The sequence below is a fragment of the Lepidochelys kempii genome, chromosome 7, assembly GCF_965140265.1.
Source record: "Lepidochelys kempii isolate rLepKem1 chromosome 7, rLepKem1.hap2, whole genome shotgun sequence".
In the NCBI taxonomy this organism is placed as follows: Eukaryota; Metazoa; Chordata; order Testudines; family Cheloniidae; genus Lepidochelys; species Lepidochelys kempii.
The window spans coordinates 85476690-85493207 of NC_133262.1; the positions used below are offsets into that span (position 1 = coordinate 85476690).

Consider the following 16518-nt stretch of genomic DNA (forward strand, 5'->3'; position numbering starts at 1 on the left):
TCAGAAATCTGGATTCAATTCCTTGCTCTACTTGATTCCCCCTTTGACCTTGGCCAAGGTCATGCCTGCTCTGTCCCTCAGTTTCCCATTTGCAAATAGAGAAAATATTTTTAATTTTGCAGAACTATAAAGATACACTTGCTAAGGTAAATCCATTATGTGCTGAATGAACAAATACTGTCTTTGGACAACTGTGCTTTTTACCAGTTAACACAATAAAAAGCTAATGGATGGATACAGTCTGAGTCCAAAGAGATTTAAACAGTCATAAATAAGAGTGCCATCTGTGAAGGATTTCCCTAACTGCAGCTTTGAATTTTCAAAATGTCCACAGGACAAGCAGAAGTCTTTACGTTCCCAAAACAATAGCGCTTCTGCTCTTTGACTATTGTTCTTTAAAGCACTTATTTATGGCTGTTTCTCACTAAGGTGTCTTCAAAAAAAAGCTAATTTAAGTAATGTGTACGATTTCCAAACTCTTACTTCTAATAGCCTTGCAGAGCAAATGCTGTAGTGAGTAACCTGCAGATTCTATTCCATCTTCCATTATCACCATCTGTTACATTGCAACCAGTTACTTGTGCACAGTATGTTTGTTACCTGATTGAATGAACATGACTCCTTAGAATCTGGCTTTCAGGGTGAATATATTCTTGTGAATTAAAAATCAAATTTTACTATGTAGTTGGTAATATGTGCTGTGACACATTCCTCCCAAAACACTTTGTTCACCAGAATGTGCACAGAAAGCACATTCTAGTGAAATTACATGATACAAAGTTACAGCTAACTCACTTAAAAAACTGAACTAATGTTATCATGAATGAATCCCTCAAGAGCTCAATTTCCATTTATATATGTGCATAGCTTAGAAAACAGGTGGCCGGGGGAGGGATCCTGAGATTACAGTGGATGAGAAGCTGAGTCAGCAGTGTGCCCTTGTTGCCAAGAAGGCCAATGGCATATTGGGCTATATTAGTAGGAGCACTGCTAGCAGATCGAGGGAAGTGATTATTCCCTTCTACTCAGCACTGGTGAGGCCACACCCGGAGTATTGTGTCCAGTTTTGGTCCCCCCACTACAGAAGGATGTAGACAAATTGGAGAGAGTCCAGCAGAGGGTAACAAAAATGATTAGGGGGCTGGGGCACATGACTTATGAGGAAAGGCTGAGGGAACTGGGATTATTTAGTCTGCAGAAGAGAAGAGTGAGGGGGGATTTGATAGCAGCCTTCAACTACCTGAAGGGGGGTGCCAAAGAGAATGAAGCTCAGCTATTCTCAGTGGCAGCAGATGACAAAGCAATGGTCTCAAGTTGCAGTGGGGGGGAGGTCTAGGTTGGATAATAGGAAACACTATTTCGCTAGGAGGGTGGTGAAGTACTGGAATGGATTACCTAGGGAGGTGGTGGAATCTCCATCCTTAGAGGTTTGTAAGGCTTGACAAAGCCAAAACTTGAACGATTTAGTTGGGGTTAGTCCTGCTTTGACCAGGGGGTTGGACTAGATTACCTCCTTAGGTCTCTTCCAACCCTAATCTGTGATTCTAAGAGGGCAGAAAGCGGCGTATTACCATTTACCTCCCTGCTCTATCAGCCAAACCTCCTGTAGTTCATCAGAGGGAGGTGCGTTCAAGGGAGAAAGCAGAGACGTGCTAGGGCTTCTCCTGCATCCAGGAGCACCCCTACCTCGAATGAAGCAGGAGGGAATGAGTCTCTAAAGAGGGGTCAAAGAGTGGACAGTGGGCTCTATGGAGGAGCAGCCGTTTCGACTGGAGGCAGGGTCAGATGCCACTAACGGGGGGGAGGGCGAAGAGGGTGCTGAGCACCTTAGGGCCGCTTCACAGGTCCCCCACTATTCTGGTCCTTTCACCACCTCCATGCTTCCCCCGCCAGAGCCCAGGCTGCCCATACACGCTACGTAGTGGCCGGGGGGGGGAGGGACTCGTGGGGCCTGCAGGGCCCCTCGCGTGGCGCCCCGCTCCGTGAGGTTCCCAGGTGCGCGTTCGCGAAGCGGCCGGGGTGACGCCGCCCCCTGTCAGCCACGGCGGGGAAAGCCCAGCCCGGCCCAGCGGGCACCTGACCCACCTCCGACTGCCGGCCCCGCGCGCTGCTCCGTGGAGACGGCAGGCAGGGCCCGAGCGCCTCGCCCCTTAGCGCACGTCTCCTCGCCACGCCCTGGGGGCGCGCTGGCCACAGGCAAGCTCTGCCCGGCCGGGGCCAAAGGGAGCGCGGCCCCCGCCCCTACAGCTGAGGCACAGAGCGGACGCCTGATTGGCCCCGGCTACACGCTCTGTGACGTGAACCGTCTGGTGCCAGGACAGCGCCCGTGCATCTCCGCTGCGCGCCTGCGCCCTTCGCGCGCCTGCATGCAGCCAGAGCTGCCCGGCGTTGCGGAACTGACAGCCTACAACGCAAACCCAGAGGGACAGCTCCAAGCGGCAGGGGGCGACACACGAACCGTGACACGTCACCACGCCGCGGCCGCACGCAGCGCGCGCTAGCCAGCGCGGCGGACCCATCCCCCGGAAGCAGCCGGCCGAAGAGGTGCTACGTATTTCCGGCGTGTAGCTGGCGGCTGCCGAGTAAGTGAGTGGGCGCTGACGCCTGTCGAGGGTCCGCAGCCCGGGTCAGCCGCAGGGAGAGGAGCCGCGAGCGGCGGCGGCGGGGGGAGGTGATGGGCGGCGCGGCGCCAGGGGTCCGGGCAGGGGGCGCTGGGCCGCGGTCGGGCCGGGCGGGCGGGCGGGCGGGGGGGGAGCGGAGTGGAGTGACACGCAGTCGGTTTGGGTGGGAGCCGCTACGCGCGCAGAGGGGGCCCAGCGCGGGTGAGGGAGCTGCTCTGCCGTGGGGGGCGGGGGTCTGGCTCCCTTCTCCGTGCGCTGCGGGCCCTCCTCGCTCTAGCCTGGGCCTGTGGGTCTAGGGCAGCGGGGTTTCCGCTCCCGGGGGCTGCCACACGCCGGGGGCGGACCGAGATAGTCAGTCCAGAGCATGGGGGCCTTTGAGCCCCGGCTTCAGCCCCAGGCACTTAAGTAGGGCGACCCGATTGTCAGGACGCGGGTGAGTACATGGCCAGGTGCCTTGTGGGAACTTGGCCCCTGTGGCAGACACCTCACCCCGGCCTAATTACCGTATCCTCACGCAGGATTTCAACATCCTCCCCGGGCACCTGTTTAGTACGTTAAATTTATTTGCACGAGGATCTCTTCCTCCTTCTGCAATTACTTTTTTTTTGGTCACTGTAAATGAACCTTTAGCCACAATCGTACTTATGGCAGCAGTAGGTTTCTTTAAAAAGTTCCTCATTTGACTTGTACTTAAAAAATCACTGCAGACTTACAAGCACAAAAGGCATAATGACATAGGAGTAAACAAGACAAGTTGAAAGCATTAGTTGTGGCTTGTTGCAGCCATTAAACCTGCAATTCCCCTTGTAATACTTGTTCTTTTGCTAGGCTTTGTTTTTATTCAGTTGCACTGTAGCTTTTGAGAAGGAAAACCTTGACTGAGGATTTGACTTGCCTTTCATTTTCATTCTGACTACTACTGAAATGAGAGGGTGAACTCTCTATGTATTCCAGAGTCAACCAACACATAGTTTTACAAAGATTGGTACAATTTACATTGTGTATGACCAAAACAGAGACATGCAGTTTATAAAAAGAAAAGAAGTACTTATGGCACCTTAGAGACTAACAAATTTATTTGAGCATAAGCTTTTGTGAGCTACAGCTCACTTGGCTCACAAAAGCTTATGCTCAGATAAATTTGTTAGTCTCTAAGGTGCCACAAGTACTCCTTTTCTTTTTTCGAATGCAGACTAACACGGCTGTTACTCTGAAACCTGGCAGTTTATAACTGCACCAGAGAAAGTGTGGTAATGAGCATGATAGTTAAAAGAGCAGCAGATACATAAGGGTAATTCAGGAAGCAGCTAGAAGTGAGCAGTTATTGTTAATGTAGAAGTTAGTGGGATGTTTCATGCAATGGTGCATCCTAAAATGCCCACAGACCGATTACTTCAGTATTGTTAGTACACCAACTCCACTGTTACATATAGCTGCTTGCATGCAAGCATTTGGTAATGCATGCAGTCTTAGAACCTGTTTGTGGAAGAGGACATGTTGACCTAAAATGAGGTTTTTTGAAATGCTGTTTGAAAATTTCCAGAGATCTTTAACATCCACTCAAAATAGGGACTAGGGATCAGACACCCTCTTTCAACTCCAGTAATATTTGGGTAACAAATTTGAATTCAGCCTTCTGGTGCAGAGGCAAGTATACTTTCAACTAGGCTTAGCCAGTCAAATAGTGTCAATAGATCAGTCAAATGACCAGTCAAATCATAGCAAGAATACCCTGATGTAGGAGGCAGTCTAGCTTTCTGATTGCATCATGATGTCATTCTTTTTTTTTTAAGAACTTGATTTTCACATTTTTCTGAGATAAAATAACTCAGTTAAGTAACTTGTTTGTTGTAAAAAGAAAAGGAGTACTTGTGGCACCTTAGAGACTAACCAATTTATTTGAGCATGAGCTTTCGTGAGCTACAGCTCACTTCATCGGATGCATACCGTGGAATGCATCGGTATGCATCTGATGAAGTGAGCTGTAGCTCACGAAAGCTCATGCTCAAATAAATTGGTTAGTCTCTAAGGTGCCACACTTTTTTGCTGCTGTTATGGTTCTGATAAATTAATGCTTTAAAATATTTGATCATTCTTAACGTTATATGACCAGTCAATTGACCACTTATTTTTGGACCTGTCAAATGCCTATCCCTACTACCAACTGAATTTTGCTGGCGTATAGGGATTAAGGTTTTTACCCATAAATGTCTCATGTTTATTTTCTTGCAGGCAACAAATCTTCAACAATGTCTTTCATTTTTGAATGGATTTACAATGGCTTCAGCAGCGTGCTGCAATTTTTAGGTAATATTTCAAGTGTGTATTCACCATCAAACATAAGTTTATTTAACTAAATAGATTTTAAATCATTCTGATTAAACCAGTGCAAATGCAAACAGTACTGGTGAGATGATGGTGGTAGGATTAGTTCATTTGTACCTTCATTTACGAAGTACCTAAGTAGTAAGAGTAGCTTGGTCCACAGTTGAATTTTAAAAAAATGTAAGTCCTATAACATATTAAAACATTCCTTCCCCTTTATTTGGTGAGCTCTACCTCGTACTGTACTGCTGTGCAGTAATCAGATGCAGTTTATAATGAAGATACTCTCCCCTTCCATGATACTTTTGAGACAATTACCTAGTCCTCCTGATTGTCTGAGTTTTATGGACAAAATTGTAGGTACAGAGGTTAGGTGACCTGCCCATAGTGTTTCAGGGAAATCTGTGGCTTACTTTGAAAGAGAACCCATGTATAACTCCAGTCCTTCTGGTTTACAAGTTAGACATAGAATCATAGAAATGTAGGGCTTGAAGGGAACTTGAAAGTTCATCTGATCCAGCCTCCTGTGCTGGGGCAGGACCAACAATACCTAGACCATCCCTGAGAGGCATTTGTTTCACCTGGTCTTAAAAACTTCCAGTGACGGAAATTCCACAAACTCCCATGGCAGCCTATTCCATTGCCTAAGTATTAGAAAATTTTTCCTAATATCTAACCTAAATCTTCCTTGTTGCAGACTAAGCTGATTACTACTTGTCTTACCTTCAGTGGACATGTAGAATAATTGATCACTTTCCTCTGTATAATAACCCTTAATGTATTGGAAGGCTGTTATCAGGTCCACCCCCCTCAGTCTTCTTTTCTCAACATACGCAGTTTTTTTTATCCTCGCAGGTCAGTATTTCAAAACATTTTATCATTTTGGTTGCTCTTCTCTGTCCTATCTTCTCATTTTTGTGGACTCTCTCCCATTTGTCCACATCTTTCTTAAAGTGTGGTGCCCAAAACTAGAAATAATACTCCAGTAAAGTCTTCACTGGTGTGGCGGAGTGGGACAATTACCTTGTTGTGTGTAAGACGTATGACACTTCTGTTATACACACCTCAGAATATTAGCCTTTTTTGCAATTTCATCACATTGTTCGCTCACATTCAATTTGTGAGCCACTAAAATCCTCCTGTGCACTACTATCACCAAGCCAGTTATTCCCCATTTTGTATTGTGTATTTGATTTGTCCTTCCTAAGTGTGGTACTTTGCACTTCTCTTTATTGAATTTCATTTTGTGGATTTCAGATCAATTTTCCAATTTATCAAGGTCCTTTTGAATTCTTATCCTCTCCTCCAAAGTGCTTGCAACCCCTCCCAGTTTGCTATTATCCATAAATGTTATAAACATATTCTCTGCCCCATTATGTAAGTCATTAATAAAAATGTTGACTAGTACCAGACCGACCTCTGCGATACCCCCAAGGTACATCCTCCTAGTTTGATATTGAACCATTGATAACTACTCTGAGCACATCTCCGCAATTGTTTTCAAATTTATTTCCAGTCTTTTCAATTGATTTTCATGCTTTCCCTTGAACTGTATCTTTTCTATTTCCTATTATTTAGCTACTTAACTCTTATTAACGAGGCTTGGAAAATGTATCCAGTACCTGCTGGCCCAGGGACTAAGTCTTCGAATTGCCAGGCCAGCATACTCCAGCAACCCAATCCATGTATTCTTCTGTCCAGTGTCCTGTTAATTGGATTCTCCCACCAAATACTGGGGCCCACGACATGACTATTGCTAGTTGAACTGAGCTCAACTCTATATCTACACACTAGACCCAGTACACCCCAAATTGATGCTGATTGGGTCCAGATAGAACAATGTTATTGCTACCTTCTCCAATAAATTAATAATGCACAACCGTTTGGATAAATCAGTTTATGGTGGCCCTGTGCCAGGTGCTTTGTTGAAGTGGGAGGATAGCTCACTACAGACAGAATCACCCTCTGACCCTGACCTCAGCTGGCTCCAAACCAGGGAGCAGTGTAGTGGCGGGCCCTTTGTCTACCATTCTAGAAGATGGCTGTTTCATTGCGGGTGCGGAGGATTCTGTGAGAGTGGCCTTTCTTATGTCTCCACTCCAGCAATTTGCTGGATTGGCAAGTGTGCCCATGCACAGAGACTTTCATTGAGGTGGCATGGCAGTATCAGTGAGGTCCCACCTCTGTGTAGAGACCTCTGCTAGATGGCTGCAGGGAAGCCCCCTTCAGTGGGGATGGGGATGGGTGAATACTCCTGGGGGCTCCCTATTCCTAATGATGGCAACCAGGGCTTTCTGACCACCCCTATCGTTGACAGTCGCATCCCCCTTTTCTTCTCTAACACTGGTGGCAATTCTGGATCAGTGCAGATTTGAAAAGGTCTTATTGCATCTGTTCACATTTGGAAGGCTACCTTCACAAACAAGTTCCAGAAAACTTTTAAAAATAAAAGCTCAGATGCTGCAGAAAATGACACTTGTCCAGGAAAGATCTGCACTTAGAAATCGATTTTTCAAGCTCTGTTTATGTTTACGCAATCTAAATAGCATTCTCATTACTTCATTCTGTTTCATATTCTGCTCTTCTTGCCCTAGATGAGACCATTTAGTTTTACCTTCTTGTGAGTAAAATCTTAATTCCACTTTTAAATGTCTTCAATGGCAGATTAATTTTTAACCCATTACATCTAAGGATTGGTTTCTTCTGATCTATTTTATAACAGGACCTAGTTATACATAGACTTGGTGTAGCTTTGTTCTCTTCAGTTTTTCATGTATTCCATAGATATGAAAATGGCTTTCAAGAAAAGCTTGAAGGTCCTTACAGAAATGAGTTTTTGTTAGGTGGAGCCAAAACTAGTTTAGAAAATACTGTCCAGTCTCATAATTAATACTTTGCTCTACCCTCCCAAAACCATAGGTTCATTTCCCAGTGTTGTGTTCCCTGTGCTGCGGGTTTGTGGGTACTGTTTTACACTGTTGGTTTTGGAAGGTGTGGATTATGTGATACCACTGCAGTATTTAATATCTGTATTAGATCATATTTCTGCATGAGAGCAAATGTAAACCTGTTGAATTTTCTTTTCACTTCCAGGATTGTACAAGAAATCTGGAAAACTGGTGTTTTTGGGCTTGGACAATGCAGGTAAAACCACTCTTTTGCACATGCTCAAAGATGACAGATTGGGTCAACATGTCCCAACGCTACATCCAAGTAAGTTACCCAGCGATCTGATTTTACTGAGTCCATTGTTCATGGGATTTTCCTCATCAAAATCATTCATGCAACTAGATATTGAGCTGTAATGATGAAAAATGCCTTAATAATAGTTTTCATCTTTAGAGATTGACTTAATTTTTTAAAACTGACCGTGAGGATTTTTGTGTGGTGTCTGTCTCTTGAGGTGAAATTAAATTTAACTTGAGTAAGTTTTGTAATGAAACATCAGTAAAACTATATAAAGTGAATGATTTGTATCCACAGTGGCTTTATCCTTTATGAAATAGATCCCTCATACCATTCTGTGTATGGTGGTTGGAATTATTATTTGAAATTATTAATATTAATATAGGAAATGACCAAACATCTGTTTAACCATAAACTCTTTAAGTCCAAAGGCCAAATGGTATTTAATACAGTTGCTCTAAACATGTCTGCTTATTTTTAGGCTTTTAATCACTACACCCAAACAGTTAAAAAAAATATATATATATATTTAAGTATACTGAGCAATATACTTACAAATAGGTAAAACCTAGGGGAAAACTGTCTCATCCTGCTGTGCTCCAGCATGATCAGGTGGGGTCTGACACAGAACCTCAAATTCATAACTTTTTATACTCTTCAGCAAACAAATGGTGTCATAGCCAATTACCACTTTAGCTAACAACTAGTTTGAGACAGTTCACCCTCATTTTTAATTTTAATCCAAATAAGATTTACAACATCCTTCTTCCTGAGGTCTTTCCTCCTTATCTTTTCCCCTCCATCCTGCTAACAAACAACTTTTTCATTTCACCTAGGCTCACATAGAGGTAACACTGGTACATGGGGTGGGAAGGTCCATGTTGACTCTTTTTAAGACAGGTTCGTCTTGTCTCATTGAAAACCACCTGCAGTCATCCCTATCAGAGGCCTTCTTTTTAGGAACTTCTTGTTTCATTAGTTATTCTTTGAACCAGAAATCTTCCCTACTTCATTCCTTTTGGCCTTATATAACTCATTATTTTCAAGGCCTTCCTTCTACTTGCTAGTCAGGTCCTTTCTTTACAACACATGTATATTTCCTTAAACTTAACCTAACTCTAATTCTTCGATTTTTATATTTATCTTACAGTGGTGTTAATAGGTGCAGTAAATATGGTGGATGTGATAATGGCTGCAATTCAGCTAACTCAAGACTTTATTCCTCCTTTTTTAGCATCGGAAGAGCTGACTATTGCTGGAATGACTTTCACAACTTTTGATCTTGGTGGACACGAGCAAGGTAAGAATAGACTTTTTTCAGAATTGGGGAACAGAAAAGAATATTAAGTGTTACAGTTCATGCTGACACTAATAATTATACTAAACTTTAACCGCCTTAAGCAAAATATATGGGAGACCACTAACTATGGGCTCTTTTATTTTAACATTTAGAATTAGGTAATATTTATTTATATGTAAAGTTAATCATTCTGATTAACTTATATTTCATTTACGGTAGCAGATAAATCTTGGTTCATCTGCTTGACAGTGTGTACAAATTCTTCCTTTCAGTACGCTTCTGTCTTAAATCTCTCCCTCACCGTAGAAGGCTTACATATGCATAGAACCACAATGAAGGTTCCTAAAGGTGGTTTGCAAGTGACTCTCTAAATAAAGTTGACCTTTCTTTGCTTTTTTAGAATGTTAGAGGTTATACTGAAAGCTTTCTGATTGTTTTGCCTTAGAAATATCAGGAATGTCAAATCTGGATTTCCTTGTCTTTTGTGAAGGCTCTTCTGTGAAACTTATCTGTATCATGAGCACTTATATCTTAATTGAAGGGGATGGGATGCTGAATTCTTAAGACTTCTCTTCTCCAAAATGATCATTAGTAATTGAAATCAAATAGGCTTCTAGTATTGTTTATTTTTAAATACCCTGACAAAAATCCCTTCCCCCTTGGTTTCTCAACTTTGTGTCTCAACTCTGGGGTAGGTCACCATTTTACTAATTCTCCAGGTCAAGTGAGCCCTGGACTTCTAATGTTTAGAAAAACGTTTCAGACATCTTAGACCTCAAAGAAACAAAGGTCACAAACCCATTTTTCTTCTTGCATGTCACCTTTATCCCATGGTCTAAGCAGTCCTCTAAGGCTAATATGATACCATGGTGATGGGCTTGGTATAAGAACCTGAGCAGAACAAATTTTTAGCTTTTGAATACTACAAAAATGAGTTACCCTACTGTTGCACTCAAGTGGCTCTTCAACAGAGAAGTTCAAAAATAGTGTGAGAAGCCTGCAAAAAGGTCTGGTTACTTTTGCTGGTAAACCAGGTAGAACTGACAGTTAATACCAGTCACTGGCTTCAATCCAACTGCTCATCTGAAGTATTTAAACTTTTAAACAAATCATTCTTACTACTTTTCCTGAATGTGGGCATGCTGTCCCCTCAAAGCAGGGTTTTCACAGGGATGTTTGTTTTTTTCTATTCTAGCTCGCCGGGTTTGGAAGAATTACCTGCCAGCAATTAATGGGATTGTCTTTCTGGTGGATTGTGCTGATCATTCACGTCTCATGGAGTCTAAAGTTGAGCTTAATGTATGTTTCCAATCTGCAGTTTTTTCCATGTAGGAGCTATGTCCTGGCTTTACAAATGCAAATTTTCTACCCCTTCAAGTGGAGGATACAATAATATCTTGGAATAATCTTCCAAGCATTATAATCTTCTTCCCTTCCCTTCCTCCCTTCAAAAAAAGTTGACTTGGTTAAAGCCCTTTGCATTTAAAAAAAAAAAGCAACCTAAAAAAAAAAAGCAACGTTTGAGATGGAGAATTAAACTAATAAGGCCATTTTAACTATTGTAGAGCCACAGGAAGAACTTACACTTTTACTACATATACTAATACCAATTTAAAAATTGGCTGAAAGTTTGCATGCTCTCATAGGCTTAATTTGTATTTTAAAAGTCTTCCGATCATTTTAAATTGTCAGTGTACTTTACACAATGGCTGTCCTCAATAAACTCTTGTTATGAGATTTATACTCACTTCCGAGGAATTTTTTCCTCTTCAAAGTGCCATAACATCAAAAGATTGTTTTAAATTGTTGCCAGTTCTGATTTGAAGCAAAGAAATAAAAGGTTACTACAGATAATGAATTTTTATAGGGCATCATGTTAACACTTATGTTTTGCTGGTAGGCACTAATGACAGATGAAACAATATCCAATGTGCCAATCCTTATCTTGGGTAACAAAATTGACAGACCAGAGGCCATCAGTGAGGAGAAACTGCGGGAGATTTTTGGGCTTTATGGACAGACCACAGGAAAGGTAAGAAGAAAAGAGTTTGAGCCTTTGGCTATTAATAAAGTCATAGGGAACTGAATTAAGAATGAAATATTTTTTATAAATGTTTTTACATGTTACCAAGAATGCACATCAGGATTTGTTAACCAGGTCATTCTGTCCAAACATTATTTGAAAAATATTAAAAATACTGGAGTGTTAATGGGAACTGTCTGGATATTTAAGACTTGGTACAGGCATGGTATTTCTGAAAGAGATTGCAGTAGTTTGTTTGGAAGCTTTCTGTAATGTTCACCTAACTCTTCCACCCCTGTCTTAGGCATCCTTGCTCTTTTGCTTGTCTAGAAATGACTGTGCTTTCTTTCACAGCCGTGTTAAAAAGATGATTAAACAAATACTAAAATATATAGTGGAAAATGCAAGAATACACTTTCAGTGCACCATAGAGCTTTCGCATGCTATGCATCTTATATTTCAATTTTAAAATTCATTAAGTTGTACAACTGCTATATCAAAATAGTTGCCCAGATGTTCTCACTTAAAAACAGACTTGGCGTTGTCTGCTTCCAATGTTCTATTGCTCAACTGCCTATCTAAGTCTCTTGTTCACTGTAGTCTGGCTGTTGGGTCTGTAGGAGCAGCTGTTGAGGTGCAGTTAAGGACAACTAAGTTTAAAAGGCTATATAAAGAAGACTATAAAATAAAACTAAAGAGATCTCTGTAAGACTGAAACTTCAGTAGGAAAATCTTGCTAGCCCAGCATTTGACTCCTGGATTACCATTTTGTAAGGATAAAGAAACTGCTCCTCCATATTCAATGCTTGTTGCAATTCTAACTTCTTCCTATTTTGTTGATTCTCCAGGGAAATGTGCCACTGAAGGACCTGAACACACGCCCTATGGAAGTGTTCATGTGCAGTGTGTTGAAGAGACAAGGCTATGGCGAAGGCTTTCGTTGGCTATCACAGTACATTGACTGATGTTTGGACAGACATAGAGTTTTACTCCTCTGGACTGATCCTGTTCATAGCTTCCTTATGGACTTTTCTATTAGAATGTGGAAGGCTCTCCTGCCACATATTGGCGTTGACCAAGAGACTCCTGGTTTTCAACTATCCTGTTGCACAGTGGTGACACAACTCTTTTCCACATGGCTGGGAGATAACTCAATTCTGCACACTGGTGCAAGTTGTCCCTTTCAGTTGCCATTGTTTCCCACAGAACCCATGGCTTTCAGTTACAATGGGGCTGGTGTGATCTGGAATTCAAAACTCTGCACGCTGTACTGCAACACCTGAAAAAGAGAATACGTCTCACCACTGTGGCTAATTGACTTAAAGAAAGCAATTATATTTTTTAAAAAAAGTGTTAATGTAAGCAGTGTCCCTTCTAACTTTTTTGGTTTAACATTTCTCTTGTTTGGTCCAGAGTCTATTAGGGTTTTTTTAATCTATTTAATGGTATTTAGATATTTCCCAAATTAATGAACCAAGTATCATGATATTAAAATCCTAAATAAACATAGATTTGGGCTTAAATGTTCTATAGGATGGTTGTGCTGTGTCACATTGGGTGATCATGAAGAGGGTGCTGTTGGGACTGACTTGTGCAATGAAGCTTCTTTAACTTACAGGGATTTTAGTTGAAAAAAGGACGCACACAAGCACATCTGTTCTGTGGCTGCCTCATGCTTAGGTGTTTGAATGCAGTTTCCAGCCTCAGCCTCCTAAAGTGGTGATGCTATGAAAGGGACAGTGTAGCTGTCTTGTTCAGTTTACCATCAGCAGTCTTTCTGCTGTAGTGGATTAGGTTTATTGGGTTCTCACTCTAGAATGTAGGATGTTCTTTGTTTCAGGGTTCCACTGTATTATAACAGTAAAAATCATGACATTATTTTGTTGTTGTAGCATGAGTGTTCAGCATTTGCATCTGATAAGGTTGTTCATGTAGACTGCACCAGCTTCTTTTTTTACTTAACAGACTTTGTCTGAAGTTTCATTACTGTCTAGAGCTCCTCCTTTTCAGTTAAATAAAATAAAGACATATCTTCCTCCACAAGGGGTGGTGATACTTAGTTGAAACTTATTCAAGCTTTCATAACTGGAAGGTACCCTTCATTATTAGGGGAAAGTGAAGAATCTTATTGTGACACTATGCAATGTAATGCCTGAGAACAGCTTGTGCGTATTTGCCTTCCACAACCTCTTGCATACACCCAATAGGTCATGGAAAAATTATATATGAATGGGAAGTAAAACAAATCTTAGCTCTTAAACCCTGTTGCTGCTTGTCCCAGTGACATTATTCTGATTAATCCCCACACTAGATAGTGTTATACTCCTGTAAAGTGGAGAATAGATTCATCTCTAAGATGGCCTAACACTTAATTCCCTATACCAACATCTGTTACTCCTAATGAGGGAAAGAGGAACTTTGGGGATAAATTATTGAACTAGTACTCAATTTTTTTTTGCCAGCTGATTGCCTTTCCCACAAGTTTTTAAGGTCTGGCTTGACAAAGCCCTGGCTGGGTTAATTTAGTTGGGGATTGGTCCTGCTTTGCGCAGGGGATTGTACTAGATGACTTCCTGAGGTCCCTTCTAACCCTGATATTCTATGAAGTAGTAGTGAGCATTAAGATAAACAGTTTATACTTATGCTGAGTTTGTCAGTTTGAGCCAGCTTCATCAACCATTCACTGAAGTGTCGGAAGCCATATATTTTTCTACGGTAAGTGTTGGAATCTCCTGCGTAAACGTCACTGTGGAGTACTCAGCAGTAGCATGGGATTCTGCCATGTGTCAGGTATGAATTTAGTTTTAAAACCAGAAAAGGGCTATCTGTGCTGCAAAAATGGTATATATGTTCTTCTGACGCTGGCATAGAAACATATAACCCTTATATTTCAATAAGTGAATGTTTGGTTTTAAGTTGAGCTGAGCCTTCTATGGGCAAAGGTTCAAGGAATGGCAGATTTGCTGAAGAGGAGGGGAACTGATAGAAGGCTGACTCATCCTAGGGTATAGAGGACCTATCTGCCTGCCTTTAGATGATGGGATGATTAACCTTCTAATTTGCTGTGATGTGTCCCCATTGGGCTGTACACCAATCAGTCACAGAAATGAGGTCTCTATGGGGTGTGCATATCACTTCAAACCTGTTAAAAGGGTTTGAATGAAGTGTCTTTCAATTTTGTTCAGATACTAATATCAAGGTGAGAGTGTTCATTAATTTGGTGTGAAGGCACTGTCATGAACCTGGCCTTCACTACAGTGGTTCCACTAACCAGCTGCTCATGAAAGCTTATGCTCAAATAAATGTTAGTCTCTAAGGTGCTACAAGTCCTCCTGATCTTTTTGCGGATACAGACTAACACGGCTGCTACTCTGACACCTGAAGACTGCTGATTTTGTTGCTCAGTCAAAAACACTGCAGTGTTACCATTAGAATCTAGGGTTAATTTATACTTGGCTCATGAATAAGAACGGTTGGTTTGGGGCTAGCTCCTACTGATCAGCATAAGACCTGGCAACTCTGATTATCTGTAACTGTGGGGCAGTTCTATTCTTAGTGTTTAGAAACTATTTAGAAAGTTAGTACCCTAACATAGTTAAGCCTTCTGTGAAAGTGGTGTGCCCACCACTGGAGAAAGGGAACAACAGTAAATAACACGCCTCTGTTCTGTGCACCTGTAGACAAATATTGTTCCTGGAAATGTACTGCTGTAAAGTTTAATATATTTCAGAAATTTGGGTACTGATAGTGTTACTGTATCTAGATAATTCTTCAGTCTGTTTTAGCAAAGCACTTTATTATTCCTGGAAAAAGTGAAATCATGCAGATTTTTGCAAAGGAAGTTCATCTGTTTCCAGAGCATTTTATTAAAGTTTTTTTTAATTTAAAAAAAAAAGGTCCAGACTGGATGAATGGGTTCTGGCATTCTTTACATAAATGGTGAGGAAGACTGCATGTGGGATTATAAAACTGTTTGTGGAAATATGGAGAATGGAAAAACTGAAAACTTTGATAAACAGATCTGAAAGTCACATTAGGGAATGGGAAGCCTAGTGCACAAGGTTCTTGCCAGTCCAAAGGTGAGAAAATAAGATGCGAATATCTAGACTCAAATCATTAAAGGATGTCAGATGTAAATAACACTTTACAGAATGCAAATGAGGATGTTGGAGTTTACATTTTAACTCAAGAAAATTAGGTAATAGTTCAAACCTGCCTGGGAACAGTGCTATTGGGAGGTCAGTTATAATGGCTTTGTAAAGATCTTGCAGGAGAAGATGCATTCTCCACTGGAAGGATGCTTGAAGTGTGGCCATGGTTTGAAAATGCACAAAGATGAGTGAGAGACCAAAGGACCTCTTAAGAATGAAGCTGAGAAAGCAAAATGAAAACAAAGATTGGGGAGAGAGTGGGTTGGAAAAAGCATAGGCCAGTGAAGTGATTCAAAGGTACATTGTACATAGTGCAGACCAGTTGCATAAATGGTCATGATTGGACTATCAGAAACACTTCGTGTGAGAATTGTGGTGCAATATCAGATCTGTGTTGGTAGCTTATACAGTACCTATCTGTATTGTACATGACTCTGGTATTAGTCTGTCACTCTCATGAGTAGTAAAATTCACCAGCTTCCTGGTCTTAAATATATTTATTAAAAGAATTCCCTGACTTAGTGGGACTTCACCAATGTAAAATGAAAGCGAGGTAAATAAGTGAATCAGATATGGAAAATATCTACTACTGCTCCTACTCCATCTTGCTAATACAGGTTGTTCAGTATTTATATTTGGTCATCTACTTTTAAATGGGCCAGGCAGTGTGGCTTCCACTTCCTTTGAGATTAATTGCAAGAGAGGTTTTCTTGACTTTTTCTCCTGTTTCTATTCCTCTTACTCAAATTCTTGTGAGGTTTACATCCCTCAACTGTGTGTAGATTTATGTAAATACATTTGTAAATACATTTGAATGTATTTTTTGTAAACAACAAACTCTTTATTTATCTAGCTGAGCCTTCTATAGGCAGAATTTATGGTCTGGCCAATTATTGGTGAAGAGGAGGAAAA

The 16518-nt window shown here is 41.4% G+C and overlaps 1 protein-coding gene across 6 annotated transcripts; it reads left to right on the forward strand.

Annotated features, from left to right (window-relative positions):
- The first annotated feature begins 2450 nt into the window (after positions 1–2450).
- Positions 2451–13498, forward strand: SAR1A (secretion associated Ras related GTPase 1A). Of its 6 annotated transcripts, none has more exons than XM_073353603.1 (7): positions 2451–2626; positions 4854–4928; positions 8040–8159; positions 9367–9432; positions 10628–10731; positions 11333–11464; positions 12304–13498. In XM_073353603.1, the coding sequence occupies exons 2-7, from the start codon at positions 4871–4873 to the stop codon at positions 12418–12420; spliced, it is 597 nt and encodes a 198-aa protein (XP_073209704.1). In that variant the 5' UTR covers positions 2451–2626; positions 4854–4870; the 3' UTR covers positions 12421–13498. The 6 variants fall into 6 exon arrangements, with proteins under 6 accessions (XP_073209704.1, XP_073209705.1, XP_073209702.1 ...); XM_073353604.1 differs by having other exon boundaries at positions 2451–2586; XM_073353601.1 differs by having other exon boundaries at positions 2455–2582.
- The last annotated feature ends 3020 nt before the right edge of the window (positions 13499–16518 follow it).